Below are 24,573 nucleotides of genomic sequence, written 5' to 3'. Positions count from 1 at the left end.
CCGCCCGGGCTGGCGGCGCCGGGGTGTTCCGGGGCCGGCGGGGTGGGTGCGGGGTGCGCGGCGGTGCTGCCCGGGCTGGGGGGAGCCGCGCAGCCCCCCCGGCGAGGTGGGATGGGAGGGAGCGAGCGGCCAGGCACGCACGTCGCCTTCCTTCTGCTCCGCTGCACTCGGCCGAGGCCGCGCTCGCCGCGAGGACCGGGCACCGGTAAGGGGCTGCGGGCGAGGCCGGGGGGCTGGCGGCGGCGGGGACCCTCGTGGCGGGGCTCGGCAGCTCCTGGGATCGGGATGAGGCTGCTCCAAGTGCCGGCCGAGGCGCGGGGGGGTCGGTCCTGGGGGGCTCCGGGTGTCGCCGTGCGCCCCGGTGTGCCCCGGTTCCTCGGGGTCCGTGGTGGATCGTTAACGTGGCGCCGGTGGGTTCACGACTCGGTGGGTGCTGCGGCTGGGCGCCACCCCGGTGGCCTCAGATCCACGTCCCTGTCCCCATCCAGCCCTTGGGAGCACCGGGAGTGGGGCGGGGGCACCCCGAAACCCGAGGTAGGGGCTGAGCCTGGCCGAGCCGTGGCGCCGGTAAACCACCGGGGGGGAGGAACCCGCGTGTCGCGGCCCCGGGCTGTCCCCGGGGTGTCCCCAGCGGCGGGAGGGGGATCCCCACCGGCGAGTCCCCCCCGGCCGCGGCTCCCGGAGCTCCCCCCGCAGGGACGGCGATGAGACGGAGCCGGACAGCGCTGCCCTTCCTCGGCGCGGAGGTGAGAGCGGCACCGGGGGTTACCGGGGTGTCCCGGGGGGCGAGGGGTGTCCCCGGTCTGAGCGTCCCAGCGCCGGCCCCCCGGGCAGCAATAACCGGGCTGGCGGCGCTGAGAGGGAGTTAATTATCCTCTTAATGGGCGGTTAATTATTATTCACCTCTGCGTAATCGCGCGCCGGCTCCGGGGGCTTTTCCGGCGGGGTCCCGGGGAAAGGGAGGGGTGTCCGCTCCGGTGGCGGCGGGAGGAGGAGGAGGAAGGGGGGAGTCCCGGTGGCTCCGTGCGCTGCGGGCGGAGCGCTCCCGGTGCCCCGGCTGTGCCTTTCCCGTGCCCCCCTCGCCCAGGTAACCCCCCGGTACCCCCGCCTGCAGCGCCGCACCGTGTCCAGCAGGGGGCGCCAGCGCGTTACCGGCGCTCGGTACAGGGGGGGGGGGCGCTGCCCGGGAGGGACCCTCGGGCCGGGGTCGGGCAAGGACCCTCCCGGGGCCGCTCCCCGCGCCCCTCACGGCAGCTCCGTTTCCCGGCAGCGCTGCCGCGACCCCGCCGAGGCCGCCCCGTCGGGACCGGGCCCGGCAGCGGCGGTGGGCGCCGTGCGCCGGCGTTTCTCCGGGACCCCGTTGCTGCCGCCGCTGGGCTGCCGGTTGGCGGAGGCGGCCCGCGCCCCCGAGCCCGAGGCTACCCGGGTGGTGTTCACCATCGAGGAGAGCGGCCCGAGCAGCGGCGATGAGTCCGAGCCCCCCCGGTAAGGGCGGGACGGGGAGCGGGGAGCTGATGCCGGGCCCGGTGGCACCGGGAGGAGGTTGCTGGGCAGGGGACGACCGGCGGGGACACTCCCGGGTTCAGCACCGGCGGCCGGACAGCGGCACCGGGGCAGAGCACCCGGTGGGTTGGGGACAAACCCCTCTGTCACTGCTCCAGCCCCGGGATGTCCGCTCTGATCGCTGTCTGTCCCTGTCACCCCCCAACACTCCAGTCCCCACTGTCCCCACCACACTGTCCCCATCACCGCCATCCCCATCACCCCCGTTAGCACAACCCATCCCTGTCCCCATCCTGCTCACCCCCTCCTTGTCCCCATCCCGTGTCCCAGCCAGAGCCACCACATGGCTGGCCTGCCCCTGCCCGAGGTGACCTCCGTCCCTCCCGCGGTGGCTCGGGCCCGGCTGTGCTGCTGCAGGGCTATTTTTGGGCCATTCCCCCTGTCCCGTGCCTCTCCCAGCCCGGCTTGTGGGGACAGCAAGGAGTTGGCACAGCTGAGGGACATGGCTCTGGTGTCACTTGTCACCCACCCCTGCACAGACACGTGGGGACAGTGACACTGCGATAAGGACTGGCTGTCCTGGGACAGGGACTGGCTGCCAGCCAGCACAGGGGGACTCTTCCCTCTATCCCACATTCCCTGCTGTCCCTCTGTCCCAGCACCCTTCTGCCCCGATTCCCCACGGTCGTGCTCGGCAATTCCTTGAAAGCAAAGGTGACACCCCCAGGACCCCCATCTGGTGGGTTTTGGGGTCCCCGCCGGTGCTGTCACGGCAGGAGGGTCCTGTTGCTGTCCCTCCTGGCTCCCTGCCGGCTGCTGGATATTTCTGTGACCGTCGGGAACAGCAGGTATCCACATCCTGCTGCATCAGCCTGGGCACAGGCCAGCTCCCACGGCCAGCCCAGTGGGTCCCCCACGGTGTCACTGTCACCAGCTGGACCTCATCCTGCTGCTCCCTGTGCCGCTCGGGAGTGGCTCCAGGAGGGGACAGCACCAGGGAGGGGCTGGGGCTCGGTGTGGGGTGGGTTTGGCTCTCACAGGTCGCTCAGGGGCACCGTGGCATGTCCACACCACGAGTCTGGGATGCTTCAAGCTCAGCGGTGCCCCTTGGTGGCACCATGGCACAGCCACGCTGCAAGCTCAGGATGCTCCACGCTCAGCTGTGCCCCTCAGTGCCACCACGGCATGTCCACACTGCGTGCCCGGGATGCTCCACGCTCAGCAATGTCCCTCAGTGCCACCACGGCACATCCACTCCGTACATCTGGGTCCCTGGGGGCTCCGCGGGGTATTTTTCCGCGTGTCCAGGCAGAGCACCCCTGCCCTTTCAGGAGCAGCTGCCGCCTCGGGGACAGCAGGGTGGCCGGTGGCACCGGGCCAGCGAGGGGCCACGTGCCCGGGCCGCCAGGCACACCGGGGGGGGACCCGCTCCCTGCGCCGGCTGCCGGAGCCAGACAGTTGTTTAATTTCCCAGGCGCAGGGCGGGAGGGGGATGGAAAGTTTCCCGGGGCTGCCGGGGCCGGGACGGCCGCACGCTTCCTGCTCCGCACCGGGGGCAGCGGGGCCTCGCCGCCCGCCCGGGGGTCCCTGAGCCGGGCCATGCTGCCCACCGCGCACTGCTCGCCGGGGGCTTCTCCGGCGGCGTCCCCCCGCAGTTCGCCCCGCAATTCCCCCGTCCTCTTCAGGAAGCTCCTGATGAACCAGAGCATCCGCCTGCAGCGGCGCTTCACCGTGGCGCATCCCCTCTGGTAAGGGGGGGACGCTGGTGGGTCCCCGCGGGGGGGTGGCACTGGCTGTGCTGCCGGGATGGGGGCAGTGGCCCCCCCGGAGTTGTGGCACGTCCTCAGGGCTGCGGGCCCACGGGGACGAGGAGGGGACAGCGGGTGTCCTCACACGGCCAGAGGCTGAGGCGGGCAGGGGGAGCGGCTGGACGAGCGGGGCTGAGCACGGACACACTCACGGCAGCGATGGGCAAGCAGGGACCCCCGGGGGGTGGCCCGGTGGGGACGGAGGGGGACACCAACCCCCCCACCGCGGCTCCTCCCTGCCCGCCCCGCCTCGCAGCTCCGTGGGGTTGGTTTTGGGGTCTCCCGGGTACCTGCGTGGGCACCGTGAGGCTCAGCACATCCCTCCTGAGCAGCGACAACAACTATTTATAGCCGCCCCGGCCACCCCCCCCCCCGGCCCCGGACACCGCTCGGAGGTCATTAACGCCGAAACGCCGGGGGTTAATTGGGCACCGGCCCCGTGGCGGGGGCTCGTGTCCCCCGGGGCTGTCCCCTGCGGTGGCAGCGGGGTCAGGGGTGGTGGCACGGGGCCGGGAACAGACGCGGGCATCACCCGGCGGGGCCGTCGGAGGGACAATGCGGCTTTGTGTCGCCGGTACCATCGGGGATGGGAAGGCGAGGCAGGAAAACAAGGGGCTGCGGGATGGCATGACGCGGTGCCGGCTGGCACTGCCACTGCCGGGGACGGCCGCGCCACAGCGAGCGGGGCTGCCGGAGGGGACGATGCTGCCGGGCAGCCGGTGCCCGTCCCGGAGGCACTCCTGCATCGGGTAGGTGCTGCGCTCCCGAGGGGACACGCTGGCCACAGTGCCATCTGCGCTTTCCGGGTGCTCTGGGGTGCCTTGTCCCCTTCCCCACGGCGGTGGCGGCTGCGGGAGGGGACACGAGCTGGATGGCCCTCGCTGTGTCCCTCTTGCGTGCAGCCTTTCCCATGACCCTGCGGCCAGCAGTGCAGGAGGAGGGGTGAGGCGGCCGCGGCCAGCTCGGGGACACTGCGGGGTCACCGTCCCGGCCCCCTGTCCCCCCGTGGATGCACACGGCTGCCAGGTGACTCTGATCGGGGTGCCCCTGGGCTGCCGCCAGCATGTCCCCAGGGGCCAGGGCTTGGCTTTCGCGTCGGTTTCTGTCCTTCGATGTCCCCTGGCTCCGTGCCGTGGCTGGGATATTGTCCCCTCCATGGGACACAGCACCCCGACACGGGGCTGATGGAGGCTTTGGGGCTTTGGAGGACTTGGGACCACCGTGCTGGTGACAGGTAGGGGAAGGGACAGGCAGGAGCCAGCCCTTCCTGGGGTCTCTGGAGCTGGGAGCTTCAGGGCAGAGGGTCCTGTCCCAGCTGGGTGACATGGGACAGCCTGGCTCTGCCAGTCAGTGTCCCAAATTCCAGACCCGCTATGCCAGCAGGGAGCTGAGAGTCCATGTGCACAGAGCTGTGCCCGTTCTCAGCTGCAGGTGGAGGAGCCAGCAGGGCCAGGCTGGGCAGTGGCAGTGTCACCACAGGGGTCACCAAGCCAGAGTGTGCTGGGCTGAGCGGGACAGTGGCACAGAGAACCTGACATCCCCTGGGCTGAGGTCCCTGTGCCACCCGCCCGGTGCCAGCCTTGTCCCCTGTCCCCTCACAGCTTTGACCTGGAGAATGGCCCCCACGGCCGGGGCGCGCTGGACCCCCAGGCCAGCCCGGGCGCAGGGCTGGTCCTGCAGGGCACCTTCTCGCACGGCCAGCGCCGCGAGTCCTTCCTGTACCGCTCCGACAGCGACTACGACCTGTCCCCAAAAGCCATGTCCCGCAACTCCTCCATCGCCAGCGACCTGTGAGTGTCCCCCCAGCCCACATCCCCTGGGACCCCCTCACCTCCCCTCCCCTCCCGAGGCTCACCTCCCTGTGCTCCCGCAGGCATGGAGAAGACATGATCGTCACACCCTTCGCCCAGGTAGGTGCCACCGCTGTGCCCTGCCCGGGAGGGGACACTGCCTGCGCCCAGCACCGGGCTGGGTGTCCCGGGGGGGTCCGCCCGACCCCAGCCTCCTGTCGCCCCCCAGGTCCTGGCCAGCCTCCGTACTGTCCGCAGCAACCTGACCCACCTCCAGGAGCGCGGTGGCATCAAGTGAGTCGGGAGGGTGGGATGGCGAGAATGTCACCCGGGTGGGGACCCCAACCCTGCCCCCGCTGTGGGGTCCCTGCCGCTCAGCCCCCCGTGTTTGCCAGGCGAGGATCGAGCAGCAGCCTGCCCTCGGGAAGCAAGGCCAGCCTCTCTGGTGAGTGCCAGGGGACGCCGGTGGGGAGGCTCTGGGGCGAGCTGGCTGTCCCCATGTCCCCAGGGTGTGTCCCGCCATGCCCCGGGGGGTTCAGCAACCCCCCCCCCAAGCCAAGGCAGAGCTGCGGCTTTGCCCTTTGGGATCCATGTCTGGTTTTCGGCAGCTCCTCCCGCCTGGCCGCCCTTCGCGGCGGTGGAAAAGCTCCCGTTGACGTCAAACCTTCCATTAATAAAAGCCCGGCGGTGAGCGGGGCCCCGCGGGAGCCCGGCTGCCCCCGGGGCTGGCTGTCACCCCACGGGACAGCGTGGCACGCCGCGTGCCGGGGCTGCCACACCATGGGGACACTGCGACGGGCCTGAGCCCCGCTGCCCAGGGATGCTTGACCCCGACCCCCGCGTCCCCCCGTGCCCCCGGCCGCCCCGCTCGGGGGGTGCTGTGACCCCCCACGCCGGCGAGCCCCGGGGTTTGGTGTGGCATCAGCCCCCCCGTGCCGGGTGGCCGCGCTGCTGGCGGGTCCCTTGCCAAGCTGGCGGGTGTCCCCAGCAGAAGATGCCCACCAGAAGCTCTCGCGGGAGACCCTGGAGGAGCTGGACTGGTGCTTGGACCAGCTGGAGACGCTGCAGACCAGGCATTCGGTCAGCGAGATGGCCTCCAACAAGGTAAGGGTCGCTGTCATGGTCAGCCTGGAGGGCATGGGGACCTCAGAACCCCCCCAGGCTGGGCAGCTGGGGGTCCTGCCAGCCCCCCACACCACTGAGCTGCCCACTGCCCACAGTTCAAGCGGATGCTGAACCGAGAGCTGTCGCACTTGTCGGAGACCAGCCGCTCCGGGAACCAGGTGTCCGAGTACATCTCCAGAACCTTCCTGGGTGAGGACCCCCCACCCCAGGGTGGCAGCAGGGTGGGCTTCGTGTCCCCAGGGACCTGGGGTGCCCACAGGGATGATGCCAGGGGAGGGTCACACCTGCTTTTTGTGGAGGAATGGAATGGGGGCACAGGGGGTTTTCCCAGTGGGGTTTGCTGCCTTGAGGGTGTCACAGCCTTTGTCTTGGCTGGGAGTGCTGGTGTATACTGGTGTATACTGGTGTGTGCTGGTGTGCCTGGAGGAGTGTCCAGGGGTCTCCTGGCAGATGTGTGGCCTGTGGAGGGGGTGAGGGAAAGCGCTGCAGCCCCCCAAATTGTCGCAGAGTGACCTATGCCATGTCATCAGTGTGACCGGGGGGGATGCTGGCAGTGGAATTTGGGATCCCACCCTGCTCACAGTCCCCGTGTCACCCCAGACAAGCAGCACGAGGTGGAGATCCCCTCAGCACTGGCCAAGGACAAGGAGAAGGAGCGGAGGAAGCGCCCCATGTCCCAGATCAGCGGCGTCAGGAAGCTCAAGCACAGCTCCAACCTGGCCGCCGCCGGCATCCCCCGTTTCGGGGTGCGCACAGACCACGAGGCGCTGCTGGCCAAGGTGGGCCCTGGCAGGGGGGAACCACCCCACCACGGGGTCCCCAGCGCCGGTGCCCCATGGATCTCTGTCCCTCTGGTCCCCAGGAGCTGGAGGACACCAACAAGTGGGGGCTCAACGTGTTCAAAGTGGCCGAGTACTCAGGGAACCACCCGCTGACCGTCATCATGTACAGCATCTTCCAGGTGAGCATCCCACTGCGATGTCCCTGTCCCTGTCCCCGAGCCCGGATGGGGACGAGCCACCTCCCCCCTCCCCGCAGGAGAGGGACCTGATGAAGACCTTCCGCATCCCCGTCAACACCTTCATCACCTACATGCTGACGCTGGAGGATCACTACCACGCCGACGTGGCTTACCACAACAACCTGCACGCCGCCGACGTGGCACAGTCCACGCATGTCCTCCTCTCCACACCTGCCCTGGAGGTGATCCCTTGTCACCTGAGGTCACCTAGGTGTGCCTGGCAGGGCTACAACGTGTCCCCAACACCTTTTCCCACCATTCCTAGGCTGTCTTCACGGATCTGGAGATCATGGCTGCCATCTTCGCCAGCGCCATCCATGATGTTGACCACCCTGGGGTGTCCAACCAGTTCCTCATCAACACCAGTGAGCTGGGGTGCAGGGATGTGGCTGGGGGATAACGGGGGACCCCAGAGGTCACCCCGGGGTGACCAGTGCCATCTCACAGACTCGGAGCTGGCGCTGATGTACAACGACGCCTCGGTGCTGGAGAATCACCACCTGGCTGTGGGCTTCAAGCTCCTCCAGGAGGAGAACTGCGACATCTTCCAGAACCTGAGCAGGAAGCAGAGGCAGACGCTCCGTAAAATGGTCATCGACATGGTATGGCAGGGCTGGACCACCCCAGGGTGGGGGTCTGGGCTGAGGGGTCAGGCTGAGCCCCATTCCCACCTCACCCTGCCCAGGTGTTGGCCACAGACATGTCCAAGCACATGAACCTGCTGGCGGATCTGAAGACCATGGTGGAGACCAAGAAGGTCACCAGCCTGGGGGTGCTGCTGCTGGACAACTACTCTGACCGGATCCAGGTGGGAACACGGCTGGGAATCCTTCCTGGCACTGCAGGTGTCCATCCAGGCTCTGGCCTGCCGGGATGTCCCATTTAGTGCCACCACCCTCCCAACCCCAACTGGGGCACCGAGTGAGTTCCCAGCACAGTGTGGGTGGCCCTGGGGGACAGAGGGCACGGTGTCTGTGTCCGCAGGTCCTGCAGAACATGGTGCACTGCGCTGACCTCAGCAACCCCACGAAGCCGCTGGAGCTCTACCGGCAGTGGACCGAGAGGATCATGGAGGAGTTTTTCCAGCAGGGAGACCGGGAACGGGAGAAGGGCATGGAGATCAGCCCCATGTGCGACAAGCATACGGCCTCCGTGGAGAAGTCCCAGGTGGGGTGGCAGTCTGGGGACAGGGCAGGGACACAGGACAGGGCAGGGGACTCAACTCTGCCTCCCCCCAGGTGGGATTCATCGACTTCATCGCCCACCCGCTGTGGGAGACGTGGGCAGACCTGGTGCACCCCGACGCGCAGGAGCTGCTGGACACGCTGGAGGACAACCGGGAATGGTACCAGAGCATGATCCCGCGCAGCCCCTCCCCTCCGCCCGAGGGCCCCGCGCTGTCCCCTGCCACCACCGACAAGTTCCAGTTCGAGCTGACGCTGGAGGAGGAGGAGGAGGGCGAGTCGGACACGGAGCTGGAGGGAGCCGAGAGCCCCCTGGACGAGGACAACAGCGGCTCCAAGACGCCGGGCACGGATGACTCGGAGTCGGCCGACACCAAGCGCCTGTCCCCCGGCCCCGGGGACCGGGACTCGCCTGTGCCCCGCCCCAGGGACGTGGATAACCGGCGGGCGCTGGAGGGGACGCTGCCAAAGGACGGTGGCAGCGGGTGCTCCGTGCCAGGGCCCGAGGGCAGCCAGGGGCTGTGCCTGGACACCGAGGGCAACGTCACATTTCTGTCCCTGGGCACGTAGCGGCACTGGCCTGCGTGTCCCCTCGCTGCCGGGGGATGTGGGACTGGGCACTGCCCCGATCAGTGCTGGGGACAGTGGGGAGCTGGCACTGGGGAGCACTGGCACTGCAGGGACACCGAGGCACCCAGGTTGTGCCCCGTGCGGGAGCTGGGCAGGTCCTGACAGGCACAAGGACGCTGCTGTCTTCTCCCTGCTCCCATCGGCTGCTGGGAAAGGTCCTTGCTCCCTTCAGACAGGGCGTGGGGACACCGTGCTCCGGCCCCAGCCCAGCCCTGGGGACATCACGCCCCGCAGGGCTCCAGGAAGGAGCATTCCAGCACCTTTCCAGGTGTTCCCTCGCAGCACAGCAGCCCCGTGGTGGCACGAGGTGGGCGAAGGGTGCTGGTGACACCCCCAGCATGAGGCACCCCCAGGCAGCGGGCACGGCACGGGCACGACTCCGCGGGTTATTTATTTGGGGATAGGTTCACTTTTTAAAGCCTTTTGTAGCTCACTTTTTACTGCGAGCCTCTCCGAGGCTCCCACACGTCTTAGGGGCGGAAAGACGCATTTTTTGGGGCGGAAAGCTGCATTTCTACTCAGTGATCACTCAAAATGCCATTTGTATTTCACATTTCGGACCCTGGCGGGTGCTGTCACCCCCCCACGTCTCCGGTGTCCCGCCCGGGGCAGGGTCCTTTGGGATTCTCCCTTCACCTTCCAGAGATTAAACCCGGTTTGTTCCACCCTAAACCTGAGCCTTGTAAGCGCCTCTTTGTGTCACGGGAGCCGCAGCCAATGTCCCCAGGGAGCGGCGTGGTTGGTGGCCCTGTCTCCCGCCGGGCACCGGGCAGGGCTTGGCTCTGCGCTGGAACAAAAGCGAGCTCCTCCCTGGAAACGCCGATCCATCACTGGCAAACACGACCTGCTAAGGTAAATATTTAATCGCCGGCTTGGCGCGGCGTGGAGCCCGTTCGCGGCTCTTCCGCATTGCTCCCAACGGTGATTTATCTCCACAAACACGTCCCCACCCGTGGCACTGCCCTGGCACGTGGGGCGCTCACCCCCTGCCCGCCCGGCGCTCCCCTGGCAGCAGCACAGCCTCGGGGGATGGATGGTTCTCTCCCAGACCGGACATTTTCCAGGGCTTGGCCCTGCACAGGGTGGTGGTGGTGGCTCCGTGCCATCCCTGGTGGGTGCTGGATGTCATTCCATGTCTCCCCGTGTTGGTAGGGATCGGCCAAGGCTTTGTGATTCCAGAACCCCTCGAGTGCAGATCCATCCCAGACTCTGCCGGGCTGGAGCAGGACAGGAATTGGTGGAAAAAACCCTTTCCCCCCCTCCATTCCTGGCCGAGGGGCTGCAGCACGAGGAGGGCAGTGGGGCAGTGACCTGGGGGAGCCAGAATCCATCCCCGCGGCTGGGTCCATCCCAAATCCTGGATCCATCCCTGACCCCATGGCTGGGTCCATCCCTGCCCCCTGATCACCCTGATCACAAATGCCGGACTGTCCGTGCCACCCTGCTGTTGCTGTGGTCAGTGGTCAGTGTCCCCACTGCCCAGCCACTGCCCACCCCGTCCGGCTCGCTCCTCCCGGGGCTGTGGGTCCGGGATGAGCCCGGGCAGGGCAAACAGCTGCACCGGGACGGAGTCCATGGAGCCCCCCGGGCGGGGCAGGGCAGGGCAGAGCCCAGGAGGCTCCCGGGGCCCCGGGCAGGGCAGGCAGGGCAGGGCGGTGCCGCTGCCCCGGGGCCGCCATATGCTGCCGGCCCTAATCCCCGCTGGAGCCTCAGGGCGAGGGAGGACATGGCCGCCCACCTGCGCACCAGCTCAGCGCCAGCCGCCCTGTCACGGGAAGGAGCAGGCTGCCCGCGACTGCAGGCCTGCGGGAGGCGTCGCGACAGGGCGCCATGTCGCGACAGGGAGGCTGTCAAAGCTCGCCCCCCGTGTGAGCGGGAATGGTTCGCCCCACACCCCCGCCGCGCAGGTGGTGGTTCAACCCGCGCCCCGCAGCGCGCGGCCGGACCGCACCACCGCGCCGTGCCGGAGGAGGGGGCGGCGCCCACCACCGCGGCGGGAGGGGGGTCTCCTCCCCCCCATCCACCCGCTGTCCGTCAGAGCGCGCCGCCGAGCCAATCAGCGCCGCGCTCCGGGGCGCGCCCGTGACGTCAGGGCTCATTTGCATAGAGAACCCCGCCCCTCAGCCTACGTCACCCGGGCTCCGCATCTGCTGCAGTCGCTGCGGGGAGGAGGCGGCGGCGCGAGAGCGGCAGAGGTGAGACCCCCCCCTTCACCGGGACCCCCATCGAGACCACCCCACGGTGACACCCCCGCAGGGACACCCCAGCACCCCCTCCGCAGCCCCCCGGCACCGGGAGGGGAGGGGCGGCTGCAGCGGAGGAGGCGGGAGGCGGGGGGGGGGATGATGATGATGATGATGGATGCGGCGCGGGGGGGGCTGCGCAGGGCCCGGGGGGGTCTCGGTGCGGCGGGGACCGAGTGGGTGCAGCGGGGTAAGGCCTGCGGGGTGGAGCAGGGGGTGACCCCCTCCCCATCATGACCGTGCGCACCCCCGTTCAGCGCCCTGACCCCCCCATCGGCTCCCTGACCCCCCCATCGGCACCGTGACCCCCTCCCCGCAGCACTCCGCACCCCCCAATCAGCACCCTCCGCACCCCCCCAGCACCCCGAACCCCTTCCTTGCAACACTGCACCCCCCAACCAGCATGCTGACCCCCGTCAGCACCCTGCGTCCCTCCTCTGCATTGCCCTGCACCCCCCATGAGCCCCCCCATCATCCTCCCCTCCATCAGCGCCCTGAGCCCCCCAGCAGCACCCTGCACCCCCTCCCTGCAGCGCCCTGCGCCCCCCGGAGCCCCCTGCATCCCTGTGCTCCATCCCGCATCCCCCGCTCCACCCTCTGCCTGGGCGAGCAGCCACCTCTGTGCCCCTCTGCCTGGTGTCACTGTCCCCACGGCGCCCTGTGCCACCCCACGGCTCCGTGTCACCGCGCTGGCCGCGGCATGCGGGGGCACCGCCGCCGGTGCCATTTTGTCGGGAAGATGCGGGAGAGGCTGCGGCGCCCCGGCCGCACCCCCAGCGCCACGGCAAATCCGGGGAGCCGCGGCAAATCCCGGGAGCCACGGCAAATCCCGGGAGCCACGGCAAATCCCGGGAGCCGTGACAAAGCCTGGGAGCCGTGACAAATCTCCGGAGCTGTGGCAAACCCCCGGAGCCACGTGCCCCACATTTACCGTGGACATGCCGTGGGGTCGCTGCGCTGGGGGTGACGGGAGGTGGCCTCTCTGAGTGACCCATGGATGGGTGACCATCACCCATCTTGAGCCAAAATACACCAGATCCGTGCCTGTGGCACTGGGGAGCAGCTCTGAGCCAGGCCTGGCACTGCTGAGCTGCGGCCGCTGTCACAGCCTGTCCCCCACCTTGCAGATGGCGTCCGCTACCGACTCCCGCTATGGGCAGAAGGAATCCTCGGACCAGAACTTCGACTACATGTTCAAGATCCTGATCATCGGCAACAGCAGCGTGGGGAAAACCTCCTTCCTGTTCCGGTACGCCGACGACTCCTTCACGCCCGCCTTCGTCAGCACCGTCGGCATCGACTTCAAGGTCAAGACCATCTACCGGAACGACAAACGCATCAAGCTGCAGATCTGGGTGAGGAGGGAGACCCTCGGGGTGCCCCTGTGGGGTGTGGGGGAGTGGGGTGGTGGTCAGTGAGGGGTGAGGGTGTGGGATGATGGTTTGGCGGTGTGGGGGGTGATGGTCGCTGTGGGGTGATGGTCAGTTGGGTGGTGGTCAGTGTGGAGGTGTCCCACCGGGGTGATGCCAGGGTGGGGGTGGATGTGCCCCCATGGACCTGGTGGCCCTGGGGGTGTCACTGCATGCCCAGGGGTGACATTGTGCTGTCCCCTGTCCCCGGGCAGGACACGGCCGGGCAGGAGCGATACCGCACCATCACCACCGCCTACTACCGTGGGGCCATGGGCTTCATCCTCATGTACGACATCACCAACGAGGAGTCCTTCAACGCCGTGCAGGACTGGTGAGCACCACGAGGGGCTCTGGGCACCCCAAACCTCCCCTCCCCACACCTCTCATCCATCTTTTCCTTCCCCAAGGTCCACCCAGATCAAGACCTACTCCTGGGACAACGCCCAGGTGCTGCTGGTGGGGAACAAGTGTGACATGGAGGACGAGCGCGTGGTCTCCTCGGAGAAGGGCCGCCAGCTCGCCGAGCACCTGGGTGAGTTGGGGAGGGGGGACACCCCGCCACGGCCGCCAGCCCACAATTAATTTAATTAAGGGCTTAATTCCCTCCCTGTAATCGCTCCGCTCCGACACCGGTGTTGAGTTGGCACCCAGTGAGAAAACCACGGAGTCACCGAGGCATTGGGGGGGTTTATTGCACACCTTAAACCCTCTGAGGGAGGAACTGGGGGGGTCTGTGGGTGGGAAAAATGGGATTTTGTGGGTGGGGGAAGGTTGCAAACTCTTTAAATATTTAATGAGAGGAGGAGCAGCCGCACGAGGTCTGTCGCAGGGCCGGAGCGTTGATGTGTGTGCGTGTCCCTTGTCCCTCTGTGCCCCCCCACGGCGTGTCCCCACCGCAGGGTTTGAGTTTTTCGAGGCCAGCGCCAAGGACAACATCAACGTGAAGCAGACCTTCGAGCGGCTGGTGGACATCATCTGCGAGAAGATGTCGGAGTCGCTGGACACGGCCGACCCCGCGGTCACCGGGGCCAAGCAGGGCCCCCAGCTCACGGACCAGCAGGCCCCCCCTCACCAGGACTGTGCCTGCTAGGGGCCAGCCCCCCCAAAATCCCCCAAAAACCGGTCAGTGCACCCCAACCCCCCCCCGAGCTCCTCCTCTTGGGGGTCCCGCCGGGGCTTTTGCTGCTGATACCTCCGAAAGGGCTGCGGCCCCTCTAGGAGCCCCCCAACCCCAATTCATTAGGCTGTGCCCCCCACCCCTTAATTTATTTTTAAGCCTGGGCTGGTAGAAAACTCCCCCCCACCCCATTCTGCTTTTAATCACTGTCAAGAAACCATCACCCCCAGCCCCATCTCCCCCTGGTGACCCCCTGTCCTGGTGCCCCTCACCCTTTTCCCTGCTTTGTGGACCCCCTGCCCTGCTCTGGAACCCCTGTCCTGGGGATCCCCCTGCCCTGGGACCCCCTCCCAGCGTGTGGGTGCTGCGACAGGACCCTCAAAACCCCCCATCCCACCCTCAGCTCCCCTCTACCCCGAGAGCTCCTGGCGGAGGGAGCTCTCTCTGCCCGGCTTTCCTGCCCCTCCAGCTGGATGGATATTTCCTGACTCTTGTTTATTTGTATAAATAGATGCTAATTTATGCTCCCGCCGTCTTCCTCCTTGTACATACAGAAATTCCTTGTAAATAGGCGTAGGAAGTGACGCTGTGCGCGTGACCTGCTGTGCTGTGGCCGTGGTGGTGCATTTATATATATATATATTCGGATTTTTCTTTTATTTTTTTTTTTCTCTCTCTCTCTCTCTCTCTCTCTCTCTCTCTCTCTCTCTCTCTCAGTGTGGTAACCTTGCTTGTGAATATCACTTTTAAAAAAAAGAAAAGACAAACAAAACAAAACAAAACAACAAAACTCTTATTATTTAAATAAGATTTAAAAAAGAAAAATTAATTCAATTCGTCAGCGAGGCCGAGCCGACTGGAGCGAATCGGCCCTGGTTTGGGGGAGACTGGGTTGGGCTAGTGGGGGGCAAGCAGGGCTGGGAGCGTGGCTGGTTTGCTCCAGGGATTTGGGATCTCGTGTTCCTGTAGTTCCGTGCTTCTGTGGAGACTGTGAATAAGTGGATATTCCCGTAGCCATGACAGAGCTGCCCTTTATTTATTTTTCCTGGAGCGCTGTGTCTTTATTTTACAGGTTTCCCTCTCTTCCCCCCACCATGATTCCATCTCCTTCCCTCCCCCTTTTCCCCTCTCTTTTTTGTGAAGTTTACTTATGGAAGAGTTACACTGTACTGTACAAATGTCAAAAGTGTCAAAAAGAGTACAATTTCCTAAAAATCACTGTATTAAAAGAAATGTTGTGAAGAAATAAATCGATGCTGATCAGAAGTTCCTCGGGGTCGTTGTGGGCACAGAGGGGACACTGGGATGCTCCCTCTGCTCCGTGTCCGTGACCTCAGAGGAGCAAAATTAATCTGATTTTTTTGATTATCATCCCCCACAGGGCTCCTGCTGCTGCAGAGGGAGGAATTTTGTCCCCCCGGGGATGTGACAGCAGGGACCAGTGCAGAAAATTAAGGCACAACATTAAAAATCAGGAAAAAAAAAAAAAAATCCCATTCAGGCATTTTTCATTGACAGTGGAAATAATTCAGTTCTTGGCTTCTGCAGGGAGTGTCCAGCTTGCCCAGGGCTGGGAGCAGAGGGATGTGATGCTCCAAACTCTGCCAAAATTTGGCTGCAGCCCCCCCTTTCCGCCTCCTGAGCGCCGCAGAGCCGACGGGTGCAATCACAGCCCTATTTATAGAGGATCCAGGTGGCTGCAGCCCCCGCCGGGGGGGAAAATGGGAGCTGAGGCAGAGAGGGGGGGAGTGGAGTGATTTTATCCTTGAGCTGGAAGAGAAAAAGCAGGAGGGGAAGGAAGGAGGAGATGCAGGGAGAGCAGAGGGGCAGCTGGAGGGAATGGTGGAGTGGTTTGGGTTGGAATGGTTGAGATAAAGCTGGTCCAGTGCCATCCTGGCCCTGGGCAGGGACACCTTCCACTGTCCCAGGGTGCTCCAGCCTGGCCTTGGACACTTCCAGGGATCCAGGGTCAGCCACAGCTTCTTTGGGAATTCCATTCTCCCCACTCTCACACTGGGAAGAATTTCTTCCCAGTATCAATTTAATGGGGATCCAAGTGGCAGGAAGGTGGAGCAAGGTTTGCTCTGGAGAGGGAACAAATCCAGCCTGGAGCAGCAGGAGGAGCACCAGGACCCTTCCCAGGGGCTGCAGCAGCTCCTCCTCACCCTGGCTCTGTGGACAAATCCCAGAAGAAATCACTTTACAGGTTATCCTGCAAGAAGGGATTGTTACAACCCCAACCCATGGCTGTAATTAGCAGAGGAGTTAATCAGCAGCGGGCACAGGGGGGTCTGGCTCTGACAGTCCCCTCCCTTGGCTGGGTCCATCCACACTGGCCACAATGCCCAGAAATCCATTTGGTGCAGGCAGGAGCCTCGGGAAAGCTCACATCTCCTCTCTAGGCTCCGGCACTGCGCTGGCTCTGCTCGGTGCTGCGGGGCTGGAAAACAGGGATACAATATCGGGATGAGCCAGGCGCTCCCGGGGCCTGCAGGGGGGCTGAGGTGTGGGGCTCACCCGGTGTTTGAGGTAGGACAGGTATGTATCCCAGCCCAGGGTCACCACGTTGACGTAAACCACGCGGTAAGTGGGAGGCACGAAGAGGAAATTCAGGATCTGCGCCGCGGGCCACAAGCACCAGTCAGCCTGGAAAGGAGTGAGGAGCAGCTGGATGAGTCCTGCTGGATCCAACAGGGAAGGGGGAGAGGCTGGGATGGGTGTTACCTTGTAGAGTTCCCAGAATTTCTCCTTCAGCTCGTCCCAGCTCTCCTGGAGGGACTGGCCCTCCAGGGTGCCGATGCCTGCGGGGACAGGCGGGGTCAGTGGGGATGGGAGGGCTGCTCCATGCTGGGAATGTGGATGGGAATTGCCGGGAAATGCCCCAAACCCCTCCCAGTGTGGGCGGGGAGGGCAGCGCCAGCACCAGCCGTAGGGAGGGAGTTCCAGGAAGTGGAAAGTGAAAGGGAAGGCACTGATCTGTCAGGGAGCGGCTGGAGCTGTGTCAGGGATTTGGGATGGAGATCAGGGCAAGGTTCTTCCCCCAGAGGGTGCTGGGGCACTGAATAGGGAACGAGCACAGCCCTGAGGCTGCCAGAGCTCCAGGAGAGTTTGGACAATGCTCCCAGGGTGGGATTTTTGGGGCTGACACTGGGCTGGATGATCCCTGCGGGTTCCTCCCACCTCAGGACATTCCACAACTCCCTAAATCCCACCCCAGCCCAGTGCCACACGTACCCAGGAAGTACCAAGCTCCCATGCCAGGCGATGCCACCAGCTGGTCGATCAGGACTTTCTTCAGCACTGTCCTGAGGCTCCTCACGCCCCGGGCTGGGAAGGCTCTGTCCAGCCAGAGGTACCAGTAGTGCATCAGCGGCCCCAGGCTGCAGCCCACGGCAAACATCCGGCCTGGAAACAACAGATTGGAGGGTTTACACGGGGAGGGCAGGGTTAGGGCGGATTTTGGGAAGGATTTCTTCTCTGTGAGGGTGAGAATGCCCTGGTACAGAGTGTCACTGGATCCCTGGAAGTGTCCAAAGCCAGGCTGGACAGGGCTGGGAGCAAGCTGGGAGCAACCTGTGGCAATGGGATTTAACCAGCCCACCCTGCCCAGTCCTCACCAGTTCGCCCCAGCTGGTACTGGCTCTCGGGCTGCTTGCGGCGGTGCCACTCCTGCTGCAGGGAGTCCCCGGCGGCCAGCAGCCCCCCGCAGCTCAGGGTGTTGGTCAGCAGCAGCAGCCGGCCGGTGAACAGCGACTTCCAGGAGCGCCGGAGCATGCTGCGGGAACACCGCCCGGCCCTGCCCGAGGGCGGAGGGGTCAGCACCGCAGTCACAGCCAGCCTGTGCCCCCGGTTAGCGCTAGGGTACCCTCCCAGTGCCCCCCGGTTAGCGCTAGGGTACTCTCCTCGTCTCCCAGTGCCCCCCAGTCCTCCCCTCAGCGTCCCCCAGTTCTCCCACCCACACCCTCCCAGTCCCCCCATTGCTCCTCCCGCTCCCCTCTGCCGCCACCCCAGTGCCCCCCGTTATCTCTACACCCCTCTACTCACCCCGCCGGGTCCCCAGCGCCCCTCCCAGGGCAGCACCGCGGCTCCCGGTGCCTCCGGTCCCTCCCGGTTCCCCCCGCACTCCCCCCGCCACCACCGGGCGTTACCGCCACCCTCACGGCGTGTCACCTGACAGCTGCTTCCGCTTCCTGCTGCCGCCATGACAGCTACCGAGGCACAGCAGGCCGCCATGACAGCTACCGAGGCACAGGAGGCCGCCATGACAGCTACCGAGGCACAGGAGGCAGCCATGACAGCTACCGAGGCACGGGAGGCCGCCATGACACCCACTGAGGCACAGGCAGCCGCCATGACACCCACTGAGGTAGCTGCTCGTCCAGGTGCTTGTGGTGAGGGGAGATGGCGATGATGTGATGATCCAGGGGGTCCCCGCGGTGGGACAGCCCTGCCCTGTCCCTGACACGCTGGTTTTGGGGCAGCAGGGTGGCTGGAGGGCTGTCACTGCCCTGGGATGTGCTTGTGGAGGTGGCTGTGAGGAGCATCAACAGTGCTGAGGGGGCTGGGATCACCACTCTCGCCACTCTGCCGGTGCCACTGGGGTCCCCCAAGTCTGAGGACACCACCGAGACCCTCCAGGCTGCCCCCAGAGCTTTCAGAATTCTTTGAGAAGCTCCTCTTTGGAGCCTGAACATCAACTCTGTGTCACCTGGGTTGTGAGGGGCAGCAGAAGGGCTCGGGGGACATTGCTGCTCCTCGTCCTGGGTGTTTGTCACTCTCACGGGCATCCTGGCAGGATCTGAGGCCTCTTGCTCAGTGATGTGGGGCATTTGGGACAGCTCTGGCTGTGAACTGGAGGCAGAGATCCCTCATGCTCACTGATGGGTGTTTGTCTGCCAGGATTGTTGTGGGGCAGGAAGGCAAGAAACTCACCAGCTTCTAAAAACATCAGCTTTATTCCAACTCGGAGTGCAGCTGAGGAGCCCTGCTCCTCCTCACACCCCATCCAAACGCCTCCTGATGCTGCGGGACAGGGCTTGGCCAGCCCTATCTGTAGGAATTGGCCTTGTGTTTTGGCAGGAAGGTGAAGCTGGGCGGGACGGGGCCCAGGAGCAGCTCACTGGGAGAAAGACTCAGTCATAGAATCAATCCAGAGATTTTAAAACTCATCCCATTGCACCCCTGCCATGGCAGGGACACCTCCCACTATCCCAGGTTGCTCCAAGCCCTGTCCAACCCGGCCTTGGACATTTCCAGGGAAAGGAAAGACAAGGACAACAACAAACCCAAACTCAAGGAGGGGTCTGTGTTCTGTCCTCAGCTGTCACACAACCCTATGGCTCTATAGGGGCTCTGCCACGTCCCTTTTTAGCAATTTAAATGAAATTTGCTGCTTTATTACCTTATTTTGATCCAGTCATCCACGTTCTGGCTGGCCATGAGTGTCTCCAGGTAGTCCCTCCCCAGGTAGTAGGGTGGCCGCTCGTTGATTTTCTGAGGTAGATGTTCCAATAATCCAACTGGAATGTACCTGGCATGAAATTAAATGTAACAGCAGTGACGGCTGGGGTTTAATTAATTGTTTGAAGATCCTCCTGGCTGGGCAGAGTTACCTGCACAGGAAGGAGAGCCATTCCAGTAGGAATTTCCTGGTTTTCTCCACTCCCTGAGTATCTGACCCCCAGTGCTCGAGGCCATAGTTGGTGAAGTCCTTGAGGATGTCGAATCTCTCACTGGAGGAGATATCCCAGTGTCTCTGCTCCTTGATTTCCGTGAAAAGCCAGGGTTTGATGAGTGCCCCTCTGCAGCCAAAATAAAAAAACAGGATTGTTATTCCCATCACTGATGCTCCTGAAAATTTGAGACACTTCCCAGCACTGATTTCCCAGCAAACTCTGCTTTAAATCTCCTTTTCCACTCCACCAAGAAGCTCCCAATGATACAAATAGATTTTACCAATTTTCAGAGTGGTTTCACTGAGAGGAAAACCTCACGTTTTGGGTTTGTTTATAGTGAGTTTTTTAATCCCTTTTTTAAAAATTTTTTTTAGCTCTTGAACCAACAGAGCTCAGGAGTGAAGAGATACACAGGCACTTGCCTTGCAATCATGATTCCAGAAACTCCCATCTGCATGGCTCGATTTGCATCTTCATAGGATAAAATATCCCCATTTCCTGCCCGGAAAGGAGGGAGAAGCCAGAGGTCAAAGTGATCCGTGAGGACAAGTCAAAGTGAGTTAATCCAGGCATGGGATAAAATACAAAATGGACACAGTGTCCAAGGGCCAGATGGTCCAAAGAGGCTCTGGGGCTCCTGGTTTGGATTCCCAGGGATGTTTCTGATGGATGTTCCCTTACAAGGAAAAGAAGAGCCTTCTGCTCTCCTTCACTCCCAGCTCCCTTCCCTGAAGGTTTAGGGAATTCTGTGCCCCAGAGGGAAGAAAACACCTGGTAAAACCCAAGTGATTTGTGTCCTACCTGTCCCTTCCCTCTGTCACCACATCACCAGGGATGCTCCAACCCTTCCCCCAGCCTGGTGAGCTGGTTTTTTTTCCCATTTTAAGAGGAATTTGAAGTGAGAAGAGTGCCAAAAGAAGCCCCACGTACCGAAGAGAGGCATGGGGCTGGCGATGCGGGCACACTCAGCGATGTACTCCCAGTCAGCACTGCGGGTGTACCTCTGCTCCCGGGATCGGCCGTGGAGCTGGGGAGAGAGCCAGGGACACCTCGCTGGAGAGGCAGGGAGGGACAGGGGAGTGACACTGGGATGGGGGAAGAGAGCCTTGGGATCAGCCTTGGGATCTGTGACACATCTGGGTAAGGGATCCCTTGGGATCTACCTCTGGATCTACCTCTGGATTTACAGCCAGGGGTATTGACAGGTTGGACTGGGCTTGGAGCAACCTGGGATGGTGGAAGGTGTCCCTGCCCATGGCAGGGGTGGAACAGGATGGGCTTTAAGGTCCCTTCCCAAACCATTCTGGGATTCCATCATCATGGACTCAAGGCTCAGGAGCAGGTAGGAAAACACCCTCTGCACCTGGATTTTCCTCTTTTATCAGCAGAGGACACTAAAAGGCAGGGCAAGGTCACCCCCACCTGGTCTCCAGGCAGAATTCCCCAGCCACTAATCCCACACAGCTGTCCCCATACCGTGACCATGGATGCTCCCCACTCCCGGATCCTGGGGATGATTTTGTGAGCCACATTCATCTTTTCCTGCACCCCAGTCCGGATCTTCACCGTCAGTGGGACATCCAGCACCTGCAGAGGTTGGAAGATGAGGCCAGACCAGACTGGGCTCCACCAGCTCACCTCCAGGTGCTCCCAACTCACCGAGTTCATCCCACGGACAATCTGCTCAAACTTGTTGGAGCGAGTCATCAAAGCACAGCCTCCTCCCTGAGGGACAAAACATGGCACAGTCAGGACTTTCCTCTTCCTCACACAGTGGAGAGTCCTTGGAGTTGCTCAGGTATGGCCTGGAGCATCTCAAAGCTTGGAGAAAGTGGGTCCTTCAACTGACAAGAAAACCCCACAGCGCCTTTCCCTCGCAAATCCTGCCAGGCAGAGACAGCCATGCCCTCCTCCTTGAGCACCTTATTCACCTTCTCATTGAGATCTACTGCCCATAATGAACTGGGAGCTCTGGATCAGACTGGAAGGAACAATCAGGCAGCAGGGAATGAGGGAAAAGATGAGGATTCATGAAAGGAAACAAAACAGAATTTCTCACCTTCTTGTAGACCAGGTCGATGGGACAGCCAACGTTGATGTCAACAAAATCCACATCGATTGTCCTGTTCAGGAGCTCTGCACACTTGGTCATCGTGTCTGGAAAGGCTCCCTCCAGCTGCCAGAGGGAAACAGCTTCCCTGAGTTCCAGAGGCAGCTTTTCCCCTGGGAAGCGAGTTATTGGTGGGTTATGGGGTGACAACGCTCACCTGCACCCCGAAAATGTCCTCGGTGTGGTGGCGTTTGAGCAGAGCCCACTCGGAGGACTGGCCCTGCAGCAGGTTGGTGCACACAGCCATCTCCCCACAGGTGACATCTGCCCCGAAGCGTTTGCAGATCCGTCGGAAAGGGAGGTTTCCACACTGCCAGGGATGGGAGGGACACGGATTGTCAGGAGATCTGCTCTGTTCCCACCGTGTCAGCACCAAATTTTGGCAAAAGGAGGGAGTTATTAACCTACTGTGGTCAGTGGAGCCAAGTAGAGCTTGCCTTGGATTTCCAACTGGAAAAGAGGGATGGAGGAGCAGGTTAGCAGAGCTGAACCAGCAGTGGTTAAGATCATGGAATCATACAATAGTTTGGGATGGAAAGGACTTTTAGGATCATCCAATTCCACGCCCCTGCCATGGGACCTAATCAGGACAGAAGGGAATCTCACCTTTTTCCTCTCACACGGCCGCAGCTTTGTGACATCTTCATCTGTCAGTGGGCCCAGGGTTGGGATGGAGGGAGCATCCTCATCCCCTGGGGAGTTCTGCAGGGTTTCTGGTTTGGGAGCATCCTCATCCCCTTGGGAGCTCTGCAGGGTGTCTGGTTTGGGATCCTCTCCCTGCTCCTGCAGCACAGGGCTGTCTCCCAGGCCCTCCTGGGGTGCAGTGCAGTTGGACCCCTCTGTGGAGCCCCCTGTGGCTTTCCCTCCCTTCCCACCACGAAGCCCACGGAGGAACTCCTCAGCCTTCTGGAAGCTGAACTTCCTCTTGCGCAACTGCTGCTGGAGCTCCTTGGAGAGGCTGTTCCTCACCAGCAGCTTCCCTTCCCACTGCTGGGCCAGGGCGGCGTTGACCAGGTTCTGGTGGCCGTCCCCGAGGTGGGCCTGGCCGAAGCGACAGGTGACACCGTAGGGACAGCGGCCGAAGGTGTCAAAGAGGACACAATGCTGGCCAAGGTCAGCTGGTTTCCCCGCCAGGTACTCAGACACGTCGTGCAGGAAGCGGCAGCGTGACCCGAAGTGGCACTGCCCGGCACAGCCCTGGGGACAACACGGAGCAGGGCAAGGTGGAGATGGACCAGCAGAGCCCAGAGCTGTTCTGAGCACCTGAGATCCCCAGGTGAGGTTGGGAATGCAGCCAGGAATGTGCTGCAGGAGGGGAGTGATGGACATGTTTGGGGTGTTTTAGTGCTGCTGCTTCAGGGAAGGTGATGCTTCACTTGTCCCACCCAGCTCATCCCATGTCATCCTCTCCCAGCTGGTTTTTATGGGATCCCAGACTGGTTTGGGTTGGAAAAGACTTTAAAACTCATCCTGTCCCACCTTCCACTATCCCAGGGTGCTCCAAGCCCTGTCCAGCCTGGCCTTGGACACTTCCAGGGTTTGGACAGCCACAGCTTCTCTGGGCACCCTGTGCAAGAGCCTCCCCACCCTCCCAGGGAGGAATTCCTTCCCAATATCCCATCCAACCCATCCAGAGCAGGGCCCTGTGCCCCACCTGTGTCACCGAGGGGCACAGCCTGTTCTGCTCGTAGTGGTTGGGTTTCATACACGGGCGGCTCTTGTTCTGCCCCCGGGCTCTCTTCTTCTCCGGACGCTCCTTCTCCTCCTCTCCAGCTTGGCTTTCCCCATCCTGGCTGAGCTCCTCGGCCTTCAGGCGCTTGGCTGGGGGTTCACTCTGGGAGTCGCAGACCTGTTCCTCTTCCTTCTTCTCCTCCTTTTCCTCCTCCTCCTTCTCCTCGCCCCCTGCCCGCAGGTAGGCGTGGAACTGCTCCTTGGAGGTGAGGAACCTAGGGGAAGGGGAGTGGAAAAACGGGTCAGGAGGGAGTGTTTAGGGGATCTGGGCATGGACTAGGGGGAATATGGAGGGGTCGGGAATGTACTGGGGGGATTTTTGGAGGGGTCGGGAATGTACTCGGAGTGGGAGATGGAGAGATCGCGAATGTACGGGGGGTTTATGAAGACATCGGGCACGTACCGGAGAGGGTCCTGAAGGGACCAAGCCCGTACTGGGGAGGTTATGGAGGGCTGGGGCACGTCCCGGGGGTGTTAAGGAGGGGCCGGGCAGCGCCGAGGCCGCAATCCCGCACTCACCGGGCTCGAACCGGCGCCACGCCGGGCGCCACCACCGCTGCCATGCTGCCGCGCGCGGCGATGACGTCGTGGCGGGGCGGGGGCACGTGACGCGGCGCGCGCGCGGCGGGAGGTATAAAAAGCCCGGCCGCCGAGCGCTCCCCTCACAACGGCGGGAGCCGCGGATGAGTGCGGTTGGGCCTTTGAAGGGTTCACAGCCCCTCATGGCCGTCAGGGCTGCCCAAGCAGGGCGAGAAGGCCAGGGCGCAGCCCTTGTACCAGGGAGAAGCTCCTTAAGGCTTCTCTTTGGGGACGCGCGGGTGTTAGGGGTCCACGTTAATGGGGTCAGAGCTGCTGCCCCAGGCCTGGCCCCTGAGGGCGGGCATGGCTGGAATGATCCTGAGATCACTGCCTTCCATTTGTGACTGAGCGGCACCATGTCAGGCAGACACACAGAGTGGCACATTGTCTTCCCTTGAACGATTCCCTGGTTTTGGGGTGCACGTCTGGCTCTCCTGCCTCCTCACAGCTGTCAGGGAGAGGATGAAACTCTGCAGAGGTGTAGGATACTTGGTAAGGGTTTTCTTTTATTTTTAGGGTTATTTTTAAGCAGTAAACACAATGACTGGCTGCACAGTGCTAAAGGGATGAACCAGCTCTTGCTTATGAGCTTCCTGGAGTGTTCAAGCCGCCCTTGCCTTTGGTCTGTGGTGGAAGTTTGGGCTG

At 63.2% G+C, this 24,573-nt stretch overlaps 5 protein-coding genes across 15 annotated transcripts in view; 3 read left to right on the top strand and 2 right to left on the bottom strand.

Moving 5' to 3' along the window:
* The first annotated feature begins 96 nt into the window (after window positions 1–96).
* Window positions 97–9,733, top strand: PDE4C (phosphodiesterase 4C). 6 transcript variants are annotated; one of them, XM_085040311.1, is made up of 17 exons: window positions 97–205; window positions 697–746; window positions 1,271–1,485; window positions 4,913–5,101; window positions 5,185–5,221; window positions 5,331–5,395; window positions 5,497–5,546; window positions 6,090–6,205; window positions 6,322–6,415; window positions 6,827–7,005; window positions 7,089–7,187; window positions 7,265–7,429; window positions 7,513–7,612; window positions 7,695–7,849; window positions 7,933–8,055; window positions 8,232–8,414; window positions 8,486–9,733. In XM_085040311.1, exons 1-17 carry the CDS (start codon window positions 112–114, stop codon window positions 8,999–9,001), a joined length of 2,430 nt encoding a protein of 809 aa, XP_084896437.1. In that variant the 5' UTR covers window positions 97–111; the 3' UTR covers window positions 9,002–9,733. The 6 variants fall into 6 exon arrangements, with proteins under 6 accessions (XP_084896437.1, XP_084896436.1, XP_084896434.1 ...); XM_085040310.1 differs by lacking the exons at window positions 97–205; window positions 697–746; window positions 1,271–1,485 and adding an exon at window positions 3,045–3,251 and having other exon boundaries at window positions 6,093–6,205; XM_085040308.1 differs by lacking the exons at window positions 97–205; window positions 697–746; window positions 1,271–1,485 and adding an exon at window positions 3,045–3,251.
* A 1,437-nt stretch (window positions 9,734–11,170) lies between these two features.
* RAB3A (RAB3A, member RAS oncogene family) lies at window positions 11,171–15,099 on the top strand. The gene is made up of 5 exons (XM_085040346.1): window positions 11,171–11,256; window positions 12,432–12,659; window positions 12,929–13,047; window positions 13,124–13,248; window positions 13,616–15,099. Exons 2-5 carry the CDS (start codon window positions 12,432–12,434, stop codon window positions 13,804–13,806), a joined length of 663 nt encoding a protein of 220 aa, XP_084896472.1. The 5' UTR covers window positions 11,171–11,256; the 3' UTR covers window positions 13,807–15,099.
* On the bottom strand, window positions 14,527–18,045 carry MPV17L2 (MPV17 mitochondrial inner membrane protein like 2). The gene is made up of 6 exons (XM_085040348.1): window positions 17,878–18,045; window positions 17,451–17,629; window positions 17,068–17,238; window positions 16,558–16,634; window positions 16,351–16,479; window positions 14,527–16,273 (listed from the first exon to the last, which is right to left on the bottom strand). Exons 2-6 carry the CDS (start codon window positions 17,605–17,607, stop codon window positions 16,232–16,234), a joined length of 576 nt encoding a protein of 191 aa, XP_084896474.1. The 5' UTR covers window positions 17,608–17,629; window positions 17,878–18,045; the 3' UTR covers window positions 14,527–16,231.
* Window positions 18,046–18,769: 724 nt separating this feature from the next.
* Window positions 18,770–23,930, bottom strand: DUS3L (dihydrouridine synthase 3 like). Its single transcript, XM_085040315.1, has 13 exons — window positions 23,869–23,930; window positions 23,273–23,564; window positions 22,225–22,815; window positions 22,027–22,068; window positions 21,776–21,928; window positions 21,568–21,684; window positions 21,168–21,233; window positions 20,985–21,095; window positions 20,439–20,535; window positions 19,931–20,006; window positions 19,446–19,634; window positions 19,235–19,363; window positions 18,770–18,952 (listed from the first exon to the last, which is right to left on the bottom strand). Exons 1-13 carry the CDS (start codon window positions 23,910–23,912, stop codon window positions 18,880–18,882), a joined length of 1,980 nt encoding a protein of 659 aa, XP_084896441.1. The 5' UTR covers window positions 23,913–23,930; the 3' UTR covers window positions 18,770–18,879.
* The window catches only part of NRTN (neurturin), a 50,418-nt gene continuing 45,780 nt past the window's right edge, over window positions 19,936–24,573 (top strand). For 4 of the 6 annotated variants that reach the window (XR_014846217.1, XM_085040344.1, XM_085040343.1 and 1 more), the window contains exon 1: window positions 24,035–24,420. The gene's annotated coding sequence lies outside the window, so the exon portion shown is untranslated. Of the gene's footprint in view, window positions 20,064–22,766; window positions 22,895–24,034; window positions 24,421–24,573 lie in introns of those variants that run through there. The other 2 variants (XM_085040341.1, XM_085040342.1) reach the window with 2 other exon arrangements.

This window comes from Lichenostomus cassidix, chromosome 28 (assembly GCF_008360975.1).
Source record: "Lichenostomus cassidix isolate B80296 chromosome 28, HeHo_3.0, whole genome shotgun sequence".
NCBI classification, from domain to species: domain Eukaryota; kingdom Metazoa; phylum Chordata; class Aves; order Passeriformes; family Meliphagidae; genus Lichenostomus; species Lichenostomus cassidix.
This window is presented reverse-complemented; position numbering and strand designations above follow the sequence as displayed.

Excerpts from the sequence above, each read along its gene's own strand:
- PDE4C (XM_085040311.1), top strand. The coding sequence starts at position 112 with ATGGGAGGGAGCGAGCGGCCAGGCACGCACGTCGCCTTCCTTCTGCTC. Across the intron at positions 206-696 it reads GCCGCGAGGACCGGGCACCG|GGACGGCGATGAGACGGAGC; the intron begins GTAAGGGGCTGC and ends CTCCCCCCGCAG. Across the intron at positions 5,396-5,496 it reads CAGGAGCGCGGTGGCATCAA|GCGAGGATCGAGCAGCAGCC; the intron begins GTGAGTCGGGAG and ends CGTGTTTGCCAG.
- RAB3A (XM_085040346.1), top strand. The coding sequence starts at position 12,432 with ATGGCGTCCGCTACCGACTCCCGCTATGGGCAGAAGGAATCCTCGGAC. Across the intron at positions 12,660-12,928 it reads GCATCAAGCTGCAGATCTGG|GACACGGCCGGGCAGGAGCG; the intron begins GTGAGGAGGGAG and ends GTCCCCGGGCAG. Across the intron at positions 13,048-13,123 it reads TTCAACGCCGTGCAGGACTG|GTCCACCCAGATCAAGACCT; the intron begins GTGAGCACCACG and ends TCCTTCCCCAAG.
- MPV17L2 (XM_085040348.1), bottom strand. The coding sequence starts at position 17,607 with ATGCTCCGGCGCTCCTGGAAGTCGCTGTTCACCGGCCGGCTGCTGCTG. Across the intron at positions 16,635-17,067 it reads GGGAGCTTGGTACTTCCTGG|GCATCGGCACCCTGGAGGGC; the intron begins GTACGTGTGGCA and ends CTGTCCCCGCAG. Across the intron at positions 16,480-16,557 it reads AATTCTGGGAACTCTACAAG|GCTGACTGGTGCTTGTGGCC; the intron begins GTAACACCCATC and ends ACTCCTTTCCAG.
- DUS3L (XM_085040315.1), bottom strand. The coding sequence starts at position 23,912 with ATGGCAGCGGTGGTGGCGCCCGGCGTGGCGCCGGTTCGAGCCCG. Across the intron at positions 22,069-22,224 it reads GGCCGTGTGAGAGGAAAAAG|TTGGAAATCCAAGGCAAGCT; the intron begins GTGAGATTCCCT and ends CCTCTTTTCCAG. Across the intron at positions 21,685-21,775 it reads AGGACATTTTCGGGGTGCAG|CTGGAGGGAGCCTTTCCAGA; the intron begins GTGAGCGTTGTC and ends TCCCTCTGGCAG.